The sequence below is a fragment of the Embiotoca jacksoni genome, unplaced genomic scaffold (assembly GCF_022577435.1).
Source record: "Embiotoca jacksoni isolate LCO1_2020_lvr unplaced genomic scaffold, fEmbJac1.0.p SCAF_4, whole genome shotgun sequence".
NCBI classification, from domain to species: Eukaryota; Metazoa; Chordata; class Actinopteri; family Embiotocidae; genus Embiotoca; species Embiotoca jacksoni.
In genome coordinates, this window is record NW_027185392.1 from 14,639,624 (window position 1) to 14,663,429 (window position 23,806).

Here is a 23,806-nt window from a genome sequence, read left to right on the forward strand (position 1 = left end):
CCAGGGGTGCAATGCAGTGCAGCACGTAATATAATTAGCAGATCTATCTTATTTCATTTGAATGATTTTGTGAAGCTACTTTCTGGAGTTCTTCATATTTGGCCTTGTACTGAAATACTGGGTGTATTGACCTACAGGCTTTACTTTACTCCTTTCTGGCTGTACTCTGGTGGGCCTATATGGTCTGAGATACAAGCCTATCATCTCAGGAGTTTTTTCTTTTTAAGATGACTTTTCTTTTTGACATATTGCCTTTATTTAGCACTGTTGATCTAAACAGGAAATAGTGGGAGAAAAGAGTCGTGTTTTATGCAGCAACGGTCCCTTGGAGTTCAACCGTGGAAGTCACAGGTATGTAGCGTGCATCCAAACACCCAGGCTATCTCATCGGCCTTACATACCTACTTAACTGGTTTTGACTTGTTCCCTTCTTAACTGATCTTAAAGACACAAATGTTCAGCTGTGGTGCCTGAGAGGCGTTTCCACGTGACGTTCAGTCCTGCACCTGCAGGTGCAATGAGTCTTTTGTTCGGGTTGCTCCTGCCAGGGAGGCAGGCGTGATTTGAGAGGCACCGTCTACGTTGTTGAGAGGTTACTCAGCTGCCTCCTCACAGAAACATCCAGCAGAGCCTCAAGTTCAACTCAATCTTTCTCAGTCTGATCAGTTTAATAAGTCACCTCACTTCCCAAAAGAGGAAGATCATGACCTTTAATGAAGGTGCCTCCTGATGTATTATCACAACATGATAATAATAGAAGACACAAACTGGGGTTACATGTTGTAAGAATTGGTGTTGATGTTGCCTTTTCATGGTTTATGTTTTCTGACGGTTTTTACTTTTTTGTAAAACTTTATTCTAGTAAAAAAAAGTATTGTCTGTAGAAAATATCACCTATAGGTTTGTTTACTAACCACAGATGTTGTCTTAATTCTGTCAAGATGAAAATAAAAATATTATGTCCAAAAGAAAACATAATTCTTGAAGTGGTGGAAACAAACTACGCACATATTCTCAATTGCTGTACCTAAGTACTATTTTTAGGCGGGCTACTCATCTTGAGTATTTCTTAATTTTTTTGCCACTCTATATTCCTACTTTACCACATTTAAGAGCGAAATATTGGGCCTTTCACTGCACAATATCCATCTGAAAGTTGTACATAAATCAAAATTGATATAGTTTTATAAAATATAAATTAAAATGCAATGCATTACTGTTGGACAATTATAATTATTAGGACATCCATCCACTACATTGGTGAAATACCACTTCCACATTAGTACATCATTATCAAAAAACCAATATCGAGCCATACAATAATCTAACCCCACTTTTTAGGCATGCCACGCGCTTTTACTTTTCTCTAGTACGGCTTCACTTGTCTTTAAATAGCCAACTTCTTCGCATTTAAGCCTGCGCAGCTATGTTTTAATTCGATCGTTACTTTAAACAGCAATGCAACCATTTTATAAGTGAGTTATTATTACTTTTAGGAAATCAAAAAGTCGGAACTTCCACTGTCTGTTTTATATCTTCGACTTGTTACGAAACGAAATCAACGACCACCGACAGTCCGCGGCGGCCACCGAGCGAAGCGAAGCGAAGACAAGACGGTACACGTGACCGAATCATCTTGCGGGAGGACAACTCTTCGGCAGAAGTTCGCTACGAGCGCGCAGATGTCAGCAGAGTTTCTCAATCTGTCACTTCGCTCCGTGGAGGGGAAGACAGAGGGAGGGAGGGAAGACCAGCTGGACACCGCTGCTGCGACTTTATTTTGTTTTGTTGTTGTTTTGTTTTGTCGACAACTCCCCGATGAATACTTCACCTCGACAACCGTTACACCTGATAGCCGTTGCTCGTTGACAACCGTTGGGAGGGAGGAGGAGGGAGGAGGAGGGGGGAGGGGGGGGGCAACACCCACGCGCCTGTGTCAAGAAGTTACCATGCTAACAGCCGTTAGCCGGCTGCTACTTGACGTTAGCCATGTTTGAACTTGAAACCTGCGGCGAAAAGAGCGAGCGGTCGGCCGTCACGTGTGTTTTAGTTGTTTGAGTCACAAAAGTAAAGTGCGTTTTTCTTTTTTTCGGGTTTTTTTTTTTTTTTGGGAGGGGGGTGGTCAGTTTGCCGTCGTTGAAAAAAAACAAACAAACAAACAAGCGTAAGCTCTCAATCTTGTGAAGAGAAATGGGACTACACCCGCTGGAGTTCAGTGAGTGCTACCTGGACAGCCCCGGCTTCAGGGAGAAGATCAAGGCGCACGAAGCAGAGCTGGACAAAACCAACCGCTTCATCAAAGAGCTCTACAAAGATGGCAAGAACCTCATTAATGCAACGAAGCGTGAGTTTCATGGTTGTTGTTTTTTTTGAACGTGTAAAAAAAAAAAAAAAAAAAAAAAAAAAAATCTCTGAGTCAGATAAGTCACGGATTTAAAACTCTTGATTGTCCTTTTTTTTTATTTTTTATTTTTAAAGACTGATCACGTTACGAGTGAGTGAAATCTCCTTAAAGTCACAGGACAGACGACTTGTGTCCGATAATATGGTCACCAGGTCAAAAGGCGTTGTCTTTTCGTTGAGTCTTGTTTCACGAGTTTCAGTTTTGAGGCTTGACGACAGGTGAACCTGAACCAGAGTATTTGTTCAGACGATCAGCTCGTTTATCTCTCTGAACTCTTAATCTCGTGGGCCGGGCCTTGTCTGCAAAGATGCTCCCTGTTTGCAGCCGGACTTCATTCAACACGGTTAATCTGAAACGCGACGCTTGTCAAGTTGTAGGTCTCGTTGCAAAATCAACTAAACGTCCTCCTTGCGTGTGTATATCTTTTTGTGATTGCGATTCATCGTTAATGAAATGATTTAAAAAAAAAAAAAAAAAAAGTGTATGGCAAAACTTAAGTCTTCAGACAGTCTTCATAATATTTGGTATTTTTTAAAGCAGCAAAGAGTTTCAGTCCTGCACGGCCGCAGTCTTAAATACTCTGTTTTGAAACTATCATTACGATCACAGTTGAGTTGTTGAGCGCTGCGGGTTTCAGGCTTGTCACCGTGTTGTCTTTGCGATGTGGACTGTAACACAGACTCACACGACATGCTTTTTATTTAGTCTTGTGTGCGTGCTGAAGCTTCTTGATCTCAGGTACCCAGGTATGTTTGTCCATGGCTCACATTCAGCAGGTCTTCACCGTACACAGGGATCTTTGTCCATGCTCACTGTACGGTGAACAACAGGTTCAACAGACGTTTACTGGCAATTTTAGGGTTAATATTTAGTTTTTTTTTTTTTTTTTTTCCCTCTTTTCTATCATGTCATGAGGACATAATTATAGTTTGAGTAAATGGCATCATTAAGTCGGTTTTAGGAGTTGAATTCACAACAGCAGAGCACATTCCTCCTGAAAACCATGGAAACAAAATGGACATCGTGTTCAATGCTTTTATTTCTTTTCATCTGGAAACAGCAGGATCACCTTTATTTGGTGCAAATTATAAACTTCACACAGGATCAGAAGGTCGTGAAGGCATTCGCCTGGTGAGCAGGAGTGTACGTGGGCGTGTTAAGTATGTGTGGCGGGTGCCTGTCTCCACACCACACCACCCCAGCACCAAACCTGTACCCCCGACCCCCCCCACAGGGGAGCTCCATCGATCCAAGCTGTTCCTACATGTCGGAAGAGATCTCAGGATCTCAGAGCAGGTGTCATTTTCCTGCTCAATCAGGAAATTCACTTTCACTCTGACTGTAACTACAGTACATCCGCCGCTGATCTCACTCATCACGGTATTCCCCTTAAACTGCAACTTCATCACGTATCGCGGTTTGTTGTTATGTGTAAAAATCTGAGGAGGGCCGCTGTGTTTAGGTGGTCAAACTTTCTTTGAACGCTCGTAACCAGTGATTGAACATCCTGCCGTCGTCTTTAAGTTTTCCACGTGTGTTTCATCCACCTGCTGTGATTTTGTTTTCCAGAGAGATGGCATCTCACTTTCTCCTGCCTTAGTTTTTGCACCACATGTGGAAGAACCTCCAGAGAGCTTTATACTGAAGTCTGGTATTCAGTCACTGGCAGAAGAGCTGATATTGATGCAGAGTATCCTGTTTCAAGACGACATGCCACGTCTTGTATTTCATGCCTTATATGACTGTGGCTAAGCTATGGGTCACTTTTGTGCTACTGATTCAGAGGGTCCAACGTACTGGCGTATGCAGTCTGCTAACTGTCACTAGGTCTGTGTCAGCTCGAATATGATGAGGAAACCGTGGTCCTGCTCCCCCTCTGGGACTATTGCAATATTTGTGGACGTTTCAGGAAGGAACTAATGGTCATGTTCCTATGTGCTGACATTAATGAAGTCTTCTCGGCCTAATTCACTGGGCCTGACATGGACACCAATGTTAACCTGCTGCCTTCTACCAAAGTCAGATTTTTCATAATTTTTGATCACTGCCATCATGAGGCCTTTACACTCATTGAAATCCAAATATTGTCCAACTGCTACAGCATATTGTTATAAAGTAATTCACCCTTTGTCTTTGTCTGTTTCAGACATTATCTAAACTTAAAATAAGGGACTGTTACTTTAAAATAATAATCTCATTTAACTGACCTGGACTGAGTAGCTGTCTTTTTTTTTTTAACATGTAATGCTGAAACCATGGCGAATCAACAACAATTCATCAGCTTTTTAGTTTTTTTTTTTTTTTTTTTTTTTTTTTTAAATGGAAAATGCCCCAAAATTGCAAAGTTAAGTTCTCTAATGAGAAAATGTCCTGCTGCTCTTATAGTAATCAACATATTGTCTTTGAAGTTTTGTTTTTTGCCCAAAACATATTGAAGTCATCTTTGGCTCTCGAAACTTTCAACTAAACAACTCATCGGCAAAGTATTTGGCAGGACGCATTTTGTTCATAAATGTCAGGTATGTTGTTCAAAGTATTGTCTGCCAAGCAAATGAAAACAGAAAAGAAATGAAATCTGGCACTACTTTGCTTTTTAACAAGTTCTTACTCAATCTGATAGTTTAATGTATCGTTGAATGAGCTAATAGTGATTGAAGTCTATCCAAAATTTTCTACAAATAATCAAACTTTTAAAGCAGGATCTTATCACCCAACTCTCAGACTAATGTCAATGCACAGCGGTATGATAATGTTCACAGCAGTGTTGGCTATAACTCAAGTATAAGTTGTAAAGTATCAGTGTTGTTAATTTACAATGTTGGGGAGGAGCTCAGCGCTTGTTACATCGAGGCAGGTTTCTTCCTCTCAGTCTGCTCGTTTGCGTTTTTGAAGTTGCTTGATAAACTTGTGCGCTCAGACGGTTGTTTTTGATGAGTGGAGTTGATGTGGGGAAGCTAAGCTGTGTAATCCTCTTGATCTGACCCTCGCTATCGCCTTCACAGTAAGATTTAACACTCGGCACGCTCGTAAAAAAAAAAAAAAAAAGTAGATTTGGCCTGCTGTTGTAAACATGGACAGGTTCAGTTTTACTTGCAACTTTGAGTAAATGCTGCGTGGGTTCCAGAGTTGCACGATAATACGTTTGACTTGAGTTTTGACCCCAGGATGATCTGGTGTTTGGATAGTCCGAAGTACAGTTGTTGATCTCCAGGTCAGCAACTCCCTGTGCTCCTGCAGCTGGGAGGATGTCCCACTACGGAAAGTCCTTGGTTCTGGGAGGAAACTTTGAAGCGGGGCCCTGGGCCAGAGAGCCATGACATGGAAGTGCCCACCAGTGGAGCAGCGTGCAGATGTGCTTCTGTTTCAGAGGGTTTCCTTCACAGGAACTGTGTCCTGTCTGTACCCTCTCAACTACACCTCACCTTTGGCTTTACCAAACAGAAAGATTTATTGTTTGCCTGCCCACAAAGTTTGAGCAATCCTCTCCCTGTCCATTTGTCAGTTTTATTAGTTTGATACTTTCAGCCTCTGCAATAATCTGTCAAACGGCGTTAGCAGAGTTGCAGTGGGGTCAGTCATTATCATTTCCTCAGATGGATTTCCTCTGGAGAACTGACCAATCACCTCGTAAAACAACTTGAAAAATATCATTTCTTTTGTCCCCTTTCGGTTCCACTTTGAAATCCCAGCCATGTAGTGAAGGTCTCTTTCTCTGTGGCAGACAGGTTTAAGAGTAGCCTGCCATGGTGTGCTTTGGCTCACTGCTGCTCTCTGTAATCACATTACTGATTCTGCCAAGGAGCCACATCGCAATCTTTCATTAAAATCGCATTAGCACAAGACGTGAAGTCATGTGGGAGGAACGCTTTTTTTTTTTATATCTCCTACTCCAGAAAGAGGCCTACTATAAAAGTGTATTGCATGGCAAATTCTTCTGGGGCTCCTTTTTTGGTGCACCTTTAGCTGCATTATGAACTGTAATATTTTTGGATATCCACCCAAATAAAACCCAGGTACTCGATGTGTGATCAGCCACTTGGTCATATTGACAGGATGCTGATCAGTGTAGCCTCACCCTGCAGTTTGTTTTGAGGATCAGGAAGTCATGAATGAAGTAATGCATGCTTTGTGGGCAGGGAGCCGGCGGGGTTGGGAGGGGGCGGGAGGGCCGGTTCAGTCGAGGGCAAAGGTTGGAGGCAAGTGGAGCAGGGACTGGGCCTGGAAAAGATGGGCGAGTGGAACAGGAAGGACTGTGGAAAGGCACAGCGTGTCAAAGCTGTGCGCCTGGACCAGGCAAGTTCTGACCTAAGTGGCACATCTGATGAGACTGGAGAAATCATAACAAACAACCGTCCAACGGACGCCAGTGAATACACGGAGGACTTCTTCAGCAGCTGACCTTTCACATATACTCACATTTTTATGGTTTGTTTTGGGGAAAATCTTTGCTGCAGCAGCCAGAAAATGAAATGTTAAGTTTCCTGCTTTCCACAGGAAGTCAAAAGTATTATATCATATTATGTTATGTTATGTTATATTAAAAACAATTGTGTTAATATAACCATCAACTCAGAGACAGTGCTCCGCAACTTAACTTTCCGTATGTTTCCCAGTATCTTTTTTTTTTTTCTGGGTGCTCTGCAATATTTGTAAGTAAAATCGATTTGTCACAACACACTTCTTTAAGTCATCAGACACCATTTACAAACCCACCAACAATGAATAGTACATGTCACTTTAAAAGAGTTTGCAAATTAATTCGTTACATCTACGAAAAATGAATTGCTAACATTTCTTATACAAGGTTTATAAAAGGTCCCATATCCATATACAGTCTTTAAATCCATGAGAAGATATGTTTGTGGTGTTAAGTACCAAAAAAAACATCTCAAAATAGTTTGCTATCTCATGTCTTCGGCTTCTCTGGAGGTCTGCCAAGAACAGGCTGTTTTGTGTCTGTCTTTAAGGTGCTTTAATATCAATGACTCTGGCTTCTGATTGGTTAATGCTTTGAGTGACACATACCCAGGCCAACCCCAAGTTTCCTGTGGTCTTGAAGCTTTCTAGCTCCTTGACAAAATGACCATTCAATGTTTTCTTCCAGATAAAAAGTTGGACAGCAGCCCATGCTGATGGCCCGTATATGATATGGGGTTAGTTTATGACATCACAAACTTATGGCTGGTCCAAATGGCACATTTGCTGAATACAGGCTGTGTTCTTTTCTCTGTGGATTGAGAGTTCTGATACCATCGCAGTATTTATGTAACACAGAGACCTGCTTTATTATTAAAACAAATGGAAATCTGAATTTATACAATATGGGACCTTTTTAAGTAAACATTTTCCGGTCTAAGCTGTTCTGGTAAAGGCTCGCTGCCTTCCTCTGTTTCGTGAGGTTTTGGGCTGTGGTTCAGATGAAAGCATTACCAAAAAGTGGATTTAAACTGGCGATGTTTCAGCCATGTGGCAGGTGCTGTAACCAGTCAGCTGCAGGAGAGCTTGAACTGTTGAATCGACACCTTCGTTTGAGCACAGTTGAAGAGCTGCAACGGAAATTAATCGACAACTATTTTAACGATAGTTTTACTCATTTGTTTTACACAGAAATGCCAATATTGGCTGGTTTTATTTCCTAAGTATGAACGAGACTTCACTTTGGACTCTGTGAAGTTTTTCTCTGCTTTTTAATTATTTTTTGCATAAAATGGTTAATTGATAATGAAAATAATAGTTAGTCGGCACCAATAATGGAAGTTCATTGTTGACCTTGCGTTACACAATATACAATAAACTAGTTTACAAGCTAAAAGCTAGGAAGTAGACGTCCGAGTTCTGATTATTTTTGTCAACCATAGTGTGTTTTGTTTTACTGTGGTCTTGTAAAAAGCCACTTGTCCTTTGGATCTGTTGCGCCACAGTAAGCAGAGCCCTGTGATTCAGTGCCCTCCGCCATGGTATGTCTTTTTTTTTTTTTCTTCCCACCTTTTCTGGACAGCGCCACTGATGTTTGTCACAAAGCTGGGGATTGTCTTTCTTTGTTTTTCCTATTATAAAACAACCTGGCCTGTGTTATCAGCTAGATGGAAGGTGGGGTCTGTATGACTCACACTGTACAGCCAGTAGACTGAGGTCTCTGATGTTCTGCAGAGAAACTAGCCAAGTTTGACAGTTCCCAGGTTTTGCTCTCAAATGCCTTTCTTTAAAAGGCAAAAAGCAGGCGAAGCTTTTTCCTCGGACTCTCGTGTGCCCTGGTGTGTGGTATTTCTATCTTCTGATAGTGCTTTCCTCTCAGACAGCGGCTATCATCTCAATCTGTAATGCAGACCTTTCATCTGACACTTTGTTTATGGCTCCACTGATTGTACCCGGTTGATCTATACGGTTGAAACCTCAACTGACACGATACAGGCACACAATGCTGTCGCTGTTTTTCTCCGTTTCCAAATGTTGCCTGATTTTGATTATTGCTGGAGCTTCATGTAACTGGATAACATTCATTCTTCATGTTTTATGTAATGAAGTCCTGAACCGCCCACCCTGCTCTGAGTTAAACATGCAGCCGAGGTAATCAGATTGTGGACGGGTGTGATCTGTGCACCAGGCCTGCATATGGCTCTAATAAAGAGCTTGCAAATCTATCCATTGACATCAGTGTTCTAGGAGTACACATTAATTATACAGCCTTGATCCTCCCTTTGTTAAGTAAAGGACATGTTTAATGTACTCATAAACTGCAACAATATAAAAACTTCACAAAACTCAAATTTGCTTTCACATCACTCCCTAATAAGAGGATTTCTGCACAGATCCGCAAAAACAAACCACAAGTTGTTATGTAAGGCGTAAGTTATGAAAGGCCGTGATTCACTGAGTAAGCACTGCCACAACCCAACTGCCCGAAAAAAAACAACCTCAAAAATATGTATAGTGATTATTTTCTGCAATAAAACAGTAAAAATGACATCATGAAGAATGCTTGGATGGCAGCTTGTCATTATTATTTGCAGTGCAGTGACACTGGATACTGCCCCGACCTGGCACAGTATAGTGTGTTGAGGCTTTGCTAAGGTGTGTCAAGGTTCAGTGTAATGTTGTCAAAACATGTTTTTACTATCCGGGGGAGCAGATGAACTTTCCACTCTGCATCATCAAGGCCTGCAGCTGACCAACATGAGGGTCACTGGTTAGCTATCAGGTTAAAAGCTCATTTAACAATAATAACTCAATACAGAACTTCACATACTACTACTACTACTACTACTACTAATAATAATAATAATGAATACAACGTCTAACATTTCGTTTTTAGTTATAGCACAAACACGTACTGTAAATGAAGCTTTGTTCTTGTCTGGCATGCAGGTGGAAAATGTGTAAAAGTAAAAAAAAACAAAAAACTGCTGAAGCCAAACAAAAGCTGAGCCAAAAGCACCAGGCAGGAGTGAGCAATACAAGCACAGTTTGAGAATTAAATAAAACGATATACAAGCCCTAAAACTGCTTTCCTATAAAAGGTTTGAAGCAGGGATTTAGAAGATGACGGACTCATCTCTGCGTTCCTCTGCCAGACTGTTTCAGAGCACCGTGGCTCTTACTGCAGAAACCAGATCATCCAAGTCTGGCTCACTACAAGGGCAACGACTATTGAATTACAGCAATTAAAGTAAATGATAGATTTTCACTAAGATGGGTTATAGTCATGGAAAACAGCAAGTGGCCCTGGATAAGCGTTGGGGGAAGTAATAGTGGAAAGGCACTCAGGGAAATGCAGTTTGAATGAAAAATGTTCTGTTGATATATGTATTAATGAAATTGGGAGTTGCACAGAGCTCATTCCAATCCCAGTGTACTTTTTATTATTTCACAATGATGTCGATTTGACAGTGTTTGTATATTTTGGTTGGTGGCCTGTTAAAAGGAGGTTTCCATGCTGATAAAGCCATTTCTTTCTGACAGCTCATTAAAATAGATACTTTGTTGGAACATAATAGAAAACGGGAGCCAAACAATAATCTCAAAAGACCACGAGAAAATGTATTGTCTCAGCACATGGTGCCACAGTGCCTCTTTGTTGGTATTGCCCCGTTGTCAAACACAGTGTTTATTACACTGTGTTTGACAACGGGGCAATAAAAGCGTGGGCAACAGTTTGCTATACGGCGACAACTATTAATTATTTTCTGATCAATTAAACTGACAAGTGTTATCTTTTCATGTTCAGTGTATGATGTGTCGAAAATGGTGAGAAATTGTCCATCACATTTTCAGCCTTTAAACTGATTATTTGATCTAGTCCAAAGCCAAACAATTAATTGACTGTGATATACTGCATGAAGTGTTTTTGTTGCATTTGAGAAGCTGCAACCAAATCTTTTTCTTTCCCCCCCCCATTTTTGACTGATAAACTATTGAAATAACTCATTAATTATCAAAATAGTTGGCAATTAGTTTCATTTCGATTGACAAACTGCTTAAGCGTCTAAATCATTTCAGCTTAAGTGTAACATGGAAAGAGTTGAGAAGCAGTCCGCACCACAAGCCTGTTATCAGGTCTCTAACACCAGAGATGTGAGGTGCCAGATCCAATGAAAACATTCGGATGCTCCTTATGCCTCGTCTGATGATTTGTTAATATCAGAGTTTGTTATAGAACATGCCAATATAGCACTGTTTGTGTTGTCAGCTCTTGTTCCACCTACTGCAAATTAAGGACTAGACCAGACTGACCAGACTCACCTTTTATGGACTTGCACACCCCAGGCTGGATTCTTGCTGTCTGTGTGGCTTAGATTCCTCCTAGATTTACAGTCACCTCCAAGAAAATTACTACCTTCAGCATAAAAAGTGTTTGCTCCCAAAATAATGACCTGACAAGATTATATTTGCCATACCTTTATTTTGAAAATAATGCCTGTAACCCATACTTAAGCACTCCCACATAACACTCATCAGGTTGTGTTTACTTCAGTTAAAAGTCACCAATCAAACTGTTTTAGAGAGGAAAATAAGGAATATGAGCTCCAAAATGATTTAATATGTTTGACACAAGTTTATATTATCATATTTTCACTGTAAACGATTGTCTATTAAACATTTGCAGTAACTCGTATTTGGTTATAAGCTGACTCTAATAAGGCATCCTGAACACTCCTCCCTCCCTCCGACTTTACTAAAATACTTATTTTTAAGAGATGTCAGATGATTTGACTTTCCACTGCTGTTGTCTGTTTGTGTCTCTTAAAGATGCTTTTGCAGTGTACTGATTTTTCTTATTATGTCTTAAGGTATCTGAAAAAAGCGATGGCTGTAGGCCAACTCCAGTGTTGATTAATGACCTTTTTAGTCTGTTCAGTGTCTTCATGTAGTTCATGAGCCAACCAATGAGCTATTATTAGCCATAAACAAATCATGAATCCTTGTGTTTTGATTACTGCCATTAAGATGTATTTGCTGAATCCTGTGGATGGATAAGGTCATTTTGTGCGTGCTTTCGATGTGTACGTGCGCGCATCTCTTAAGAACAACAATTACATCACCCACTAGAAAATAAAACATTTCCTCCAAGTGCTATATGAAGCCCCACTCAGAGAACAAACAATTGTCGATACTGGAATACACAAAGTGTCCCATTGTATGGAGCAGCTTCTGAGCTTCCTGAAGTGCTGTTACAAATTAGCCAGAGGGCTCAACCACAAGGGTTTGGTTTTCATATTTATTTTGTGTGCTTTGGGATTGTACAGATCTGAGACTGTTGAAGAGTGCCCAGCTGTGGATTTCACACTCTTTGTAATCGACGATTGAGGCAGAAGCTGTGCCCTTTGTGCCGGGCTCAGACAGACACTGTGCAATACCGCTCATATGTTTGGGCTTTGGATTCCACTGTGCATTTAATCCATAGCATGTGTGCACACTGCTCAGAGAACCTGGAGTGTGTAAGCAGCCATGGAGGAAAAAAAAAAAATCGAAGCAATTTGACTAGATCATTGGTTAGAAATGTGGTAATGGTCGATGCAATAAGGGTCGAGGTAATTGTTCATATTCTGAGCCCCCGTGTACTAAAAAGGCAAACAGAAGTAGGATTAAACGGGCGTCATTTGACTTGCCAAGATATGCGTAGACCTATTTTGTTTTGAAATCAGCCAAATCTCAGAAAAACCTACAACAGTGTGAGAAAGTTGTCAGCAAAGACATGTGATTGTATTGCCAAAGGTTTGCTGTTGGTTAATAAGAGCTTTATGTTGTTTTTCTGGGTATTTTAAAGGTAGATTTACAAATATTCGGTTTGTGGTACTGTTGCTTCTCAGAAATATTTTCACCAGTGCTATAAATGTATATTTACAAAATTTAAAAATACACATTGCTTCGGTAATACTTACGGATATGTGTTGGAAACCAAAATGTTTGATTTTATTATGTGTTATTTTGAATGTAATGCTATTATTATTATTATTATTATTATTATTATTATTATTATTCTTAAACGGAAGTTCATATAACATGAAAAGGACTTTTACATTTCATTACTCTTTCTTCAGCTGGGGGTATCCAACATTTAAGTCAAACCATATCACCGTAAATCCTAGTATTTATTTACACATCACTTGTGTAAGGTGTGACTCACACAGATAATTAAATAGTGTTTGCTCTGTTTTGTTGTGCCTGCCACCTGGTGTATGTGTCTGATGTGCGGCAGGATGTAGCAGACTAGACGAACAGGATGTTTGCAATGTGGTTAATGGTTAAATGCATAAGACCTACTTTTCTAGACAGCTTGTATACTATTTGGGTTACTTTTGTACTGTTCCAGCAGTATTTTTTTTTTTAAAATGAAGGTGACAAATAGTTGTGTGTGTTTTCCAAATGTTTATCGAAAATACTTTTTTTTTTTAAAAATACGCTGCTTTCAATTATTTTTCTATTTGAATTTTTTTTCTAGAGCTTGGGATGGCACAGCGAAAGTTTGCCCAGTGCCTGGGAGAGTTTCAGTTTGAATACATCGGAGATGCAAAGACAGATGATGAGAGATGCATCGGTAAGTGTGACTACCGCCCCACAGGAAGGAAACTAGTTTTGTTACCACACATGCGTGTGTGTGTGGTAACAAAACTAGTTTCTATAGATGTTTGTTTGCAGTTCCTTCTCTACCAGTAAATTAAGAGAAGCTAAGGTTTGCATCTGCAACTGATAATCATAATGTCTGTTAGGCTGCATGTGAGAGACAAAGAGACTGTTCATGTATTTCAGTGTTTGATTGGCTTTTTTCCTTCAGATGAGTCTTTGCAAGAGTTCTCGTCATTCCTCAAAAACCTTGAAGACCAAAGAGAGTTGATGGTGAGAACAACCAGTCAGAACCTGCTTGAAAGCCACGGAAAATACCTGTGTGTGTGTGTGTGTGTGTGTGTGTGTGTGTGTGTGTGTGTGTGTGTGTGTGTGTGTTAGATTGTTTAACTGTTTGAATGCTTGCACTGTGTGTATTTCCAATGAGTCTACACCTATTACTGCCCATATTTGGTTCCTGCATCTATTAATGTTTGACTGTGTCATCCAACAGAGATGCTGACAGGCATCCATAATATATATTTTTTTCAATGTACAGTACATCAACAGCATCTAGTGGGCAAAGTGGCTCCTCAGTGGGTGTATCTGGTTTGATAGTGTTTAAGCAGTTGCTCCCCTTGTACCTGTCTAAAGGTCAGTGTCACATCACCTGCCTGGGAGTGGCTGCAGAGAGCACGGGAGTGCATAATTAAATTTTTACACCTAAGCTTTAAATACCATCACATAAGCTGCCACTGGCAACAAGGTCCACAGCGCTCCAGCTCATTATGACACATCACCATAAAACTAGCCTCAGCATCAAGCAGCACTGTTACAGCTGCTCATTTATAAACCACACACACACAAAAAATCACCCAGTAGGAAGAGAGTTAACACACTTGTCGAATCTCCTTGTTTTAAGACTTGTTGTAATTTAAGCTGTAAGCTAAATGGCTGGTGGTAGTTCTTTGGACAGGGCTGCACAGTTTACAGTGTTTGAGTCTTTGTATAAACAGCCATCCTTATGTAATGCCTGCATGTAGTGTCTGAGGTTAGGAAGTGAAACCATCATCAGTAGAGGCGGCTGTCGTAGCACCAGGCTCAGACCATAATGGTAAGCACACGTTCAGCACAGCACTCCTCAGCGTAGTGCGATGACATCACAGTGCAAAGTAAGGAAAAGTAGGCTTGAGCGTGCAAGCACGGACATGTCCTGCAGTCAGCACAGCACAGCAGAAACACTGGAGGCATGAAGAAAAATACATTGGTTTAATTTACAAATTGTTGAAATGATTGTGTGTGTGTGTGTGTGTGTGTGTGTGTGTGTGTGTGTGTGTGTGTGTGTGTGTGTGTGAGAGGGTGGGAGGGGGGGGCACAATATTAACAGTTTGGTGTTCACTTGAGTTTTGGAGGCTTGGTGGAGGTATGTTTTCAGCAGCAGTAAAACATTTTTGCCAATAATCTTGTTCAACATATAAACACTTAAAAGGTTAAAAGGCCACGGTTAGTTAAGGCTCTCAAGTGTTGGCATACTCTAAATAAGAAAAGATTCTGACCTAAATTAACCAGTAAAGCCAGAAGGGGCAGTTTCAGCTTTAGCATTGCACAAAGTAGCACTATTATCCTTCGTGGGACACGGCCAACTTTGAACAAAACCTGATTGGAATTGTCAGTGGACAAAGTGACCGGGTGCTTGATGTTTTCATTCAGTGTGAGCTCCACATGGTGGCCAGCTGATTCGGTCAAACAGTGCGAGCAGAGACATTTCAGATTGTATCTGTGCAGGAAGGCTCATTAAAACATGTAGTTTAACTTAATCTATTTTGCTCGTTTAATAAAATGGACTCTGTCTGCTCAGATTTTAAGGCTAACCCTGCCAGCATGCTATAGCCGTTAGACAACAATTAGTGCACTGCCAAAATGTTACAGGTGGAACGATACAGATTTTTCATTCCTCTAAGTGCTAATGTGTAGACATAAATAGACTTCTGACAGTATTCTTTTGGATCACAGGACATAAAATATAGGAAGTTGAATCCCGAACCAAACATTGTGTCGTCATTCAGGACAATCACACGTACCGTTACACCTCTAGTAGTTAGGTAATTGGTCTACCAAGCCAGTATACATCGTTCCCCTCTAAATGCCATCTTTACGCAGCAGTCACTCCGCACTTACGACTGGAAATTGTTGTTGTGTCATATGAAATATTAATGGGCTGAATTCTCTCTCTAGATGAGAAACATCACAGAAACCTTAATGAAACCTCTGGAGAAGTTCAGGAAAGATCAGCTCGGTGCAGTAAGGGTAAAGTATGATGGTTTATTGCCTCGTCCTCATATGTTTTCATGCTGTTAATTGATCTGTTTTTATGCTTTGTTAACCTTAAAAAGTCTACATTTTACAGTGTGATCCTAACAACATATGAATTGTACTGCACTCACAGGTTTGATTCTTTTCTTTCCTTTCTCCTTATACTTGTCTAATCCCTCGCATGTACCTTTTTGAAGGCGGAAAGAAAGAAGTATGAAAAAGAAACGGAGAAGTACTACAGCTCTCTGGAAAAGCTTCTGAATATGTCCGCAAAGAAGAAAGAGCCACAGCTACAAGAGGTATTTATCCTTGCCCGAACTCTCCGACAGATATGCAACACACATAATGACAAAAGAACAGATACAAAGGGAGATATTTTATTTAGTTTGTTAATCCCTGTTTGGTATTTTTGTGGTGCCATGAGGAGGAGCCTGGCTGCAAGTCCTGGTGGACCGTGTGAGTTTCCACTGACGTGCCTCGCAGCAATAATTTTCCTGGCTAGTTCGAAAAGGAAATGTGTGCTCCTTTGTATTATACTACTGAGGTCAGGTCTGCTGCTGCTCGAGGAGCGACCCATGCTGCCCTATCATTAGATGACTGTTTTACATTTTGGAGAATTTATCAACCTCTTCTCAAACAATTTCTCTGTCTTTTTGTCTTTGTGTCATGACAAAGTCTTACCCATACTTAAAACTGTTCACATGATGACTGCAGGCTGTTCTGTTCTCTGTGATTGTTATGACACAAGGATCGGTGGTAACAACACTTATTAGTCTTACACTTGAATAAATAGACTCAGTAACTCGTTCACAGCCACACAAGCCATCAGTTGTTAAGTCAACCCAGTGAACAGTAAATATATTATAGAGGCCAGTGTGTGAAGTTTGAGATTACTTGTTGCGAGGGGAATAAATTAGGTTTGTATATTAATCAACAGTTGATGTTTGTAAACAATACTGAGACAATCTTGATATAGTAAAGAAGGAAATCACTTATTACACTTAAGCTGTATCAGCTACGAGTTCCAAATTGTTGTATATGGTGTACATTTTGTATTCCTCGTATGTTAAGCTACTTTGTAGTTCATGGATGGATAAAATAACGCTCCGTGTCAGCAAACCAGTTTGAAATGTCATAGACTATCCGTCACAGTAAGAAGAAACCTGATCGAGAATTCTGTCTCACAGTCTAAAAACAAAGAGGTTAGATTTATTGATCACTGTAAACCGCATATAGGTGTGAATTGGTTTCTGTCTATATTTGTGATTTTAAAGAAATGTACATGTTCAGGTTGTACTGTGCCTCTCAACCAGTATCAGCAGGGATAGGCTCCAGCTTGCTTGCAACTTTGCAGGAGGTATAAATGATGGATTTATGGCTATATTGTAATTCTGTTACTTTTTTGTTATTTCCCAGTTTGTCTCTGTCGTGCAATTTCTTTCTGCTGTGCAGTCACTGCTGTATGGTTGTAAAAACAATATAGTTCACTTAGACTTTAACTACCACTGCTGCTTCTGTCCTTGAAGAGGGTTCCCTCTCTTTTTGCACTTCCTCATGTTTTCTTCAGTTTTTCCTGTTAAAGTTGTGTGTGTGTGTGTGTGTGTGTGTGTGTGTGTGTGTGCGTGTGTGTGTGTGTGCGCGCGCGCCTGTGTGAGTGTACAGTTGTTGTTTTTTTTTGTCAAAGGATATAAGTTGTTGTTACACTATACAGATTATACAGCCCTCTAAGACAAACCTGTTATTTGGGGATATTTAAATGATCTTGGCTTCAGTGTCAGTATTGGATTTGCCAACTGCAGTCTTCGAAAAGAATTTAATGCTTCACTGAGAAAAAGACTCCAGCTTCCCAAATTGCACTGTCCCAGAAAAATTGTGACATTTCTTTGTTTCCCTTTAACTGCCTGTGTCTATAATTATCGTGATGTGTGTTCTCCACCTCTTCAGGCAGACATCCAGGTGGAAACCATGAGGCAGCACTTTCAGGAGGAGTCACTGGACTATGTGTGCAAACTGCAGGAGATCCAAGAGAGAAAGAAGTTTGAGTGTGTGGAGCCAGTGAGTGACTGACCTGAGTAGCGTGGAAGCGTTGACGTGGCTTTTCACACTTGAAAAATCTTAACCTATCCTTCAATATTTTTTTTAATGAAAGCAAGGCTAATATACACCATGTCACATGGGCATACGTTTCTGTTTTACATTAACATGACTAAATAATTCCATCACATTCTGGCAATAGTGTTTAAAGACGAGTTTCTCTTTCACCGCTTACCTCTTTCCTTCTGTGTTGTGAATTCTTTCAGATGCTGGCCTTCTTTCAGACAGTCTTCACCTTTTATCACCAGGGCTTTGAGCTTGCCAAGGACTTTGATCATTACAAAAGAGATCTGCAGATCAATATTCAGAATGTAAGAACTATTCATGTTTCATTATTATATTTGTAATCTGGAAACCGCTTGATTGTAATCATGACAACAAATGTCTGTATGCTATTTGCATTGTCTTACTCTGCCAAAAGAATAGTAAAGGTCTTGATGGGAGAAGCTCCAGAGTAAAGGTTAACCATTTTTTAACTCTGAATTAACTGGAGCAAAATCTGTAACCTGTTTTTATATTTTCCCCTAAACAGTCCCTCCAGGATTGTGCACTTTTTATGATTGCTGTGTTTAAAAAGATGCTTTTTGTTGTGGCTTTTCTCAAAACGTTTGTCCCAATATGCAAAGTTCGAGGGGGGGGGAGACACAAACAGTATGATTAGACCAACCCAAGGAAGTGCGACGATTAGTAGCCTTATTCTGATAATAACGCCACATCTGCCATAAGTCCCATCGCTTCCAGGTACGCCATTTTTTTCTGTTCATCCAGCAGGTGGTTTGTTTTGATAATGAGAATTTGAAAAGCCCTGCTGACTTTAAATGAGGAGGTCTTTTTGTTGATATAGCAAGTTTTCTTTGGGAAAGGCTTTCTTTGTGCAGAACTCCTACTGAGTACTGTTACTGCTGAGAAAGGGTGGGAATTTTGTAAAGCTGCAGTCTCCCACAAATATTGCTGAGATTGGTTGAATTTCATGAATTATTCAGATTTTTAGATTGGCATTTCTGGCAAGATCTAAAAACAGAGCAACATGGGTCATTGAAGTATTCTCTCTGTCTACATATCACTTGCAGGTCTGATATTTTCTTGACTGTTTATTGACTGAGAAAAATACCCGAGTCTGGTTCATGTTTTACTTGTTCAGCCAACTGTTAACTTTGTCCATTCATTTGTCTGATTTCTCTTTCGCTGCAGTGCAAGGTTTCATTCTTTAGATTACTCGGCACATGTCATGGGGTTGAAGGGGTTTTCCAGGGAAGCCCAGAAGTTTTGATTTGCATCAGCCTTTCGTTAGGAAGGTCATCCTACTAAGTATCAGGATGTGACTTCATGGAGTGTGTTTGCTTCCTTTCCCTCCCAGACAAGGGGTCGATTTGAGGGCGCGCGGTCAGAGGTGTATGAGTTAATGAAGAGGATCAGAGAGACACCGCAAGAATACCGACAGACCAGCCCGATCAGTTGTGAAGGCTACCTCTATGTACAGGAAAAACGTACGTTTTTTTTAATCTTGTTTAAATGCAAATGTCTAATATGTGTTCTCATTTACACTCATTTATAACGTAAAGCACAGAAGGCGATTGTAATACCTGCAAATTATTGTTGAGATGGAGGCTAAGTGGCACCACTCGCTGACACTGTGGATGTCTTCACTATTTTCCAATATGTCACACCACATTTCTCTCATATACTAAATTGCATATTAAGAATACTGTGCATGTTATTCTGGTATTTTCTGCAATGGAATATTACTGGACTGTTATTAATCTGTCAGTATTTTGCTGCAGCGTTTTACAACCGTGTAAAGCAAAAGGGATTGTTAGGGTTCAAATTGTGTTAAACGTGTGCGCCATATCTGTTTGTTGTTTCTGTAGGGCCGCCTCCCTTTGGTTCAAGTTGGGTCAAGCGCTACAGCACATTTGTCAAAGAGCAGAAGATCCTGCACATGGTGACATTTGACCACAGATCTGGTGGAAAGATGGTGAGTAACAACAGAACGCAGTGCTCCGTTTAGTTTCAGCTACTGTCACAATGAAATCTTTCACTTTTCAGATTGTCATTGTGTATTTTTGTTACCAACAACATCCTGGACTGTAACATTTGTTTTCAGGGTGAGACGGAGTCCGTCACGCTCAAATCCTGCATCCGCAAAATGACAGACATGTTGGACAGGAGGTTCTGTTTAGACCTGGACATAACAGATAGGTACATTTAAAACCTCACTCTGTTTCTCAAACACACTGTAGTATGCAGGTATCATTTTCCATGAAGGTGCAAGTGACATAGTCACTTTACTTGACTTTTTCACCTGGATGACTCCCGCTGATCCACAATGCCTCGTCTATATCATCCACAGAGCACATAGAATAACTACTGTGATATTACCACCTGGTTGCTCTGTATTTTGGGCTGCCGAGAGCAGGACAACAGGACTGCCCTCATGCACTTAGCTAGGGGGACTTGTCACACCCTGTTGTAATAGATATCTCATTTTGTCACGGAACTTAAACCCGCCCTGCCGCTTTCCTGTTGTATTTATAGAAGAGCAATACCCCCGATTTAGTATGGAAATTTGAGTGCACACATTCATTTGGACTGTGATGAGTAATTTAATATCTGGTCCTATGTGGCTTTAGGTGTTGCAAACCAGCTGGTATGACTAATGGGGCTCGTGTCTGTAAATACAGCAATACCAAGGTGCACGTGCCCTTGGCAGAGGGGAGTTTTTTCTTTAAGAGAATATTAAGCACGTGATGTTTTATATTGATGCTGATATTCCTTCATGCCTTACTGTACTGTACGTCTAAAAGGCTTTGCCTAATGTCCATTTGGTGTGTCTCTCTCCTAGGCCAGGGACTGTGCTTACAGTACAGGCTCTTTCAGAGGATGACCACAAGTTTTGGATGCAGGCCATGGGTGGGAAAGAACCTGTGAGTCAGTCTCTACTGTGTCATCATCTACCACTCACACCCAGCTCATGTAGCTTCACTCTACACTGCTTAACTGTCATCTTATATAAAACAAGTATTTTTTTAGCTTAATATGCTTACTTATATCTGCACTTTACTATATATCGCTGGGTTTAAAGATGCATGTTAAAGTTTAAGATTCCATGTAAATGTTTGTTTGTTTTTTGTCATGGTAACAGCTCGGACACTATCTTGGGAGGACTTTTTCTAAAGAAAGAGGAAGTAAGTGTGTAGCTGTACTGGACCTTAGGTCTGTAAAAGAACAATATAAAAAATATTGTAAACTTTATATGTACTTCACCACATTTGAAGTTTTTTTTTTGTTTTTGTTTGCACCTGTAGTCGATGCCCAGTTGGACGATGTGGGTTTGAGTTTTATGAAGAACTCCATCAGTGCGATAGAAACAAGAGGTGATGTTTACTTGTATTTAATTATGGAAATATGGAAAAGCTCAGTTCAGAGATTACAAAGTGATTTATTAGGTAAATATAACAGTATTAGTAACTTGGTGCACTGTCTTCATCTGTACACAAGGGGGCAGACTTTCTCCAATATTGAAACAAGGCTGACTAGCAGGTACTGCAGGCAGCATGTGCTGAAGATAGTACAAATGCCTTTCATTGAGTAGCACTTCAGTTCTCAATAATTTACTTCAGAACCTACCTGCCTATCTGACCTCCTTTTTCAGCTTAATTCCTCTCACTATTTCTAGCTGAAAATTGTTGTCTGTCAGACTGAACTTTGATCAAATTGCAATGACATACTCATTTGTCTGCCATTTAATTTCCACACACAGGATTGTCATTTTGAGATTTTTTTTTATTTAAAAAAAAAAAGGTGGGATCCAAATCAATTTTTATTTTCATAATCAATATTATTATCATCACTTATTAGGTATTAATGACCAAGGCCTGTACAGAGTTGTGGGAGTAAGCTCCAAGGTCCAGAAGCTGCTCTCATTAATGATTGGTAAGTTAAAGTCCATTCTTCTTCTGCTTCTTGCTCTATATATGTATTGGCTCACATGCAATGTTTTTGGTAGGAGCTGAATAAAGTTAAACTTTTCATTGATATGCTACTGCACTATCTCTGTGAAATGATGTTGCCCCTAGTTAGTTAAATGTGCTGATGTAATGGATGTGTCTGTTAGGGGCGATATTGAAAAGATAGCGCTTGACAATCAGCCCATGACTCAGCCTATCGGTACCGTGTCTCTCTGAAGTGCAACAAGTGCCAGGACATATCTTCGCCTCGCTTTCATTCAGTTTTATGTCCTCCAGACAACCAGACAGGCTCCAGCCTATTCATGCTGTTGCACTTTTTGGCTTCTGCTTCATTAACACACCACTAAGACGGCCTATCATGTGCTCGTTGCCGGCTTAGTCCGTCAGTTGCCTTTCTCAATTTCCTTTCCCTCTCATTCGTGTTGAATCCCTTTCACTCAACTCGTTTTCTGTAGAGCTTGTCCTCTGTCCTTTCCATTGCTCCCTGTCTGCTCTCTGGTTTCCTGCTGTCTCTAGCAGACACCAGCTCACTTTCAGTTGTGTGTTCAGAATGACAACAAACTCAGGCAGCCGCCAGCCTGTCTCAGCTTCCTCTCCAAAACCTTCCTGCCTCCCAACCTGCCTGCTGGAGACTTCATTAACACTCTGCTGTCGAACTTTAAGAAGTTTCTTTCCTGCCTCAATATGGTATAAGAAGCTTTCATCTGTGGTCATGACATTCCACATATTATTGGGAATGAAGGGAAAATACAGATTTCATTTGCACTTAAATGTTTGCAAATGACTGCCCTCAAAATAACTCCTATTTCATCCGTGAAATGACTCCTGTGTAATACTTGTCCATAGACACATTCACAAACATTTCGTGCATAAAACAGTTCACAGTGAGTGGGTGAAACCAAGCTTTAAACCCTGAAGAAAGAGTTTGGATCCTCCCACTCCTCCTCCTTTTCATCTCTCACCCACCAACATGGCGGCAGTCCAATCAGAGAGGACAGAGTGATAGAAAACTCTCCCATCATATTACAGTACAAACAAAGAGAGCGGCACCTATTAAATGACAGGCAACAATATAACCGGAAGAAGACTGTAAAGGTGAGCCCCACTCTGTCTCTGATCTGTCTGTGGTACAGACGGAAAAGGAAGGAGAGTGTTTGGTGTTGGTGATATGGCTTGAATAGTTGCTGAGTTTTAGATTTTGGTCCTATAGATATAATTGCAAAGTGAGGCAAATTTGAGCAATGCTGTGAAATGTTTACAAAGAACTTAATCGATTTAATATTTTCATGGTTTCAGGTGGCAATGACCATAAATGTATTAAACACTGAGTGATGTGTGCAGACATGATGGCACATTCATGTCAGTTGCCTGATCAGATGCTTCAAAAGGTTTATGTTGCCTCTGATTCCATTAAATGGTATCAGTTGAAAACAATATCCTGAAACAGCTCAAATTACATGAAAAATGTTTTCCCGCTGTCATGTCCCTCACACTTGGCCTAGTAGGCTGCCCCCTTTGCACTCATCTCACCTGTGCAACCTGACTGCACCAAGCTGGTGGTTCCCAACCTGCGGGTCATCACCTTAACATGGAGTTACAGCTTGACCAGTACTAGTTTGCACAAAGGTTTTCTGTCTTTGTAGTGGAGTGAAAAGTCAGTCAGCAGAGAGAGGGAGGAGATGCGCTGTTGTTTAAATTTGAGAATAATCGTAGACAGTTTCTTATGGAAGACATTTATACTGTTGTACGGTTGTTTTAATGAGAGTTTACAGAAATTCAAAAATGGAAAACTAAAGCCTGAGAGAGAGTTAAACCCTGGCTCATCTCTGACCATTCACAGCATGAAGTGGGTGTGAATATCAGCTTGTCTGTTTCAGAAAGTTACAGAAATGCTGGTATACAGACACCCTCTAATTCAACCTCGGAGAGTCGTGGCGGGTTCGGGTTTCTAAAGCTGTTTAACCAAGTGAATACATTTTTGACGAAG

General features: G+C 40.5%; 1 protein-coding gene across 2 annotated transcripts in view; it reads left to right on the forward strand.

Annotated features, from left to right (window-relative positions):
* The first annotated feature begins 1,729 nt into the window (after positions 1–1,729).
* arhgap10 (Rho GTPase activating protein 10) overlaps positions 1,730–23,806 on the forward strand; it is a 46,552-nt gene continuing 24,475 nt past the window's right edge. For both annotated transcript variants that reach the window (XM_069167926.1, XM_069167927.1), the window contains exons 1-14: positions 1,730–2,344; positions 13,344–13,439; positions 13,677–13,738; positions 15,680–15,751; positions 15,955–16,056; positions 17,702–17,812; positions 18,058–18,162; positions 19,209–19,338; positions 19,720–19,826; positions 19,956–20,050; positions 20,694–20,775; positions 20,994–21,036; positions 21,157–21,225; positions 21,710–21,784. In XM_069167926.1, coding sequence (XP_069024027.1) covers positions 2,191–2,344; positions 13,344–13,439; positions 13,677–13,738; positions 15,680–15,751; positions 15,955–16,056; positions 17,702–17,812; positions 18,058–18,162; positions 19,209–19,338; positions 19,720–19,826; positions 19,956–20,050; positions 20,694–20,775; positions 20,994–21,036; positions 21,157–21,225; positions 21,710–21,784 — 1,303 coding nt within the window. In that variant the 5' untranslated portion in view covers positions 1,730–2,190. The remainder of the gene's footprint in view (positions 2,345–13,343; positions 13,440–13,676; positions 13,739–15,679; positions 15,752–15,954; positions 16,057–17,701; positions 17,813–18,057; positions 18,163–19,208; positions 19,339–19,719; positions 19,827–19,955; positions 20,051–20,693; positions 20,776–20,993; positions 21,037–21,156; positions 21,226–21,709; positions 21,785–23,806) is intronic.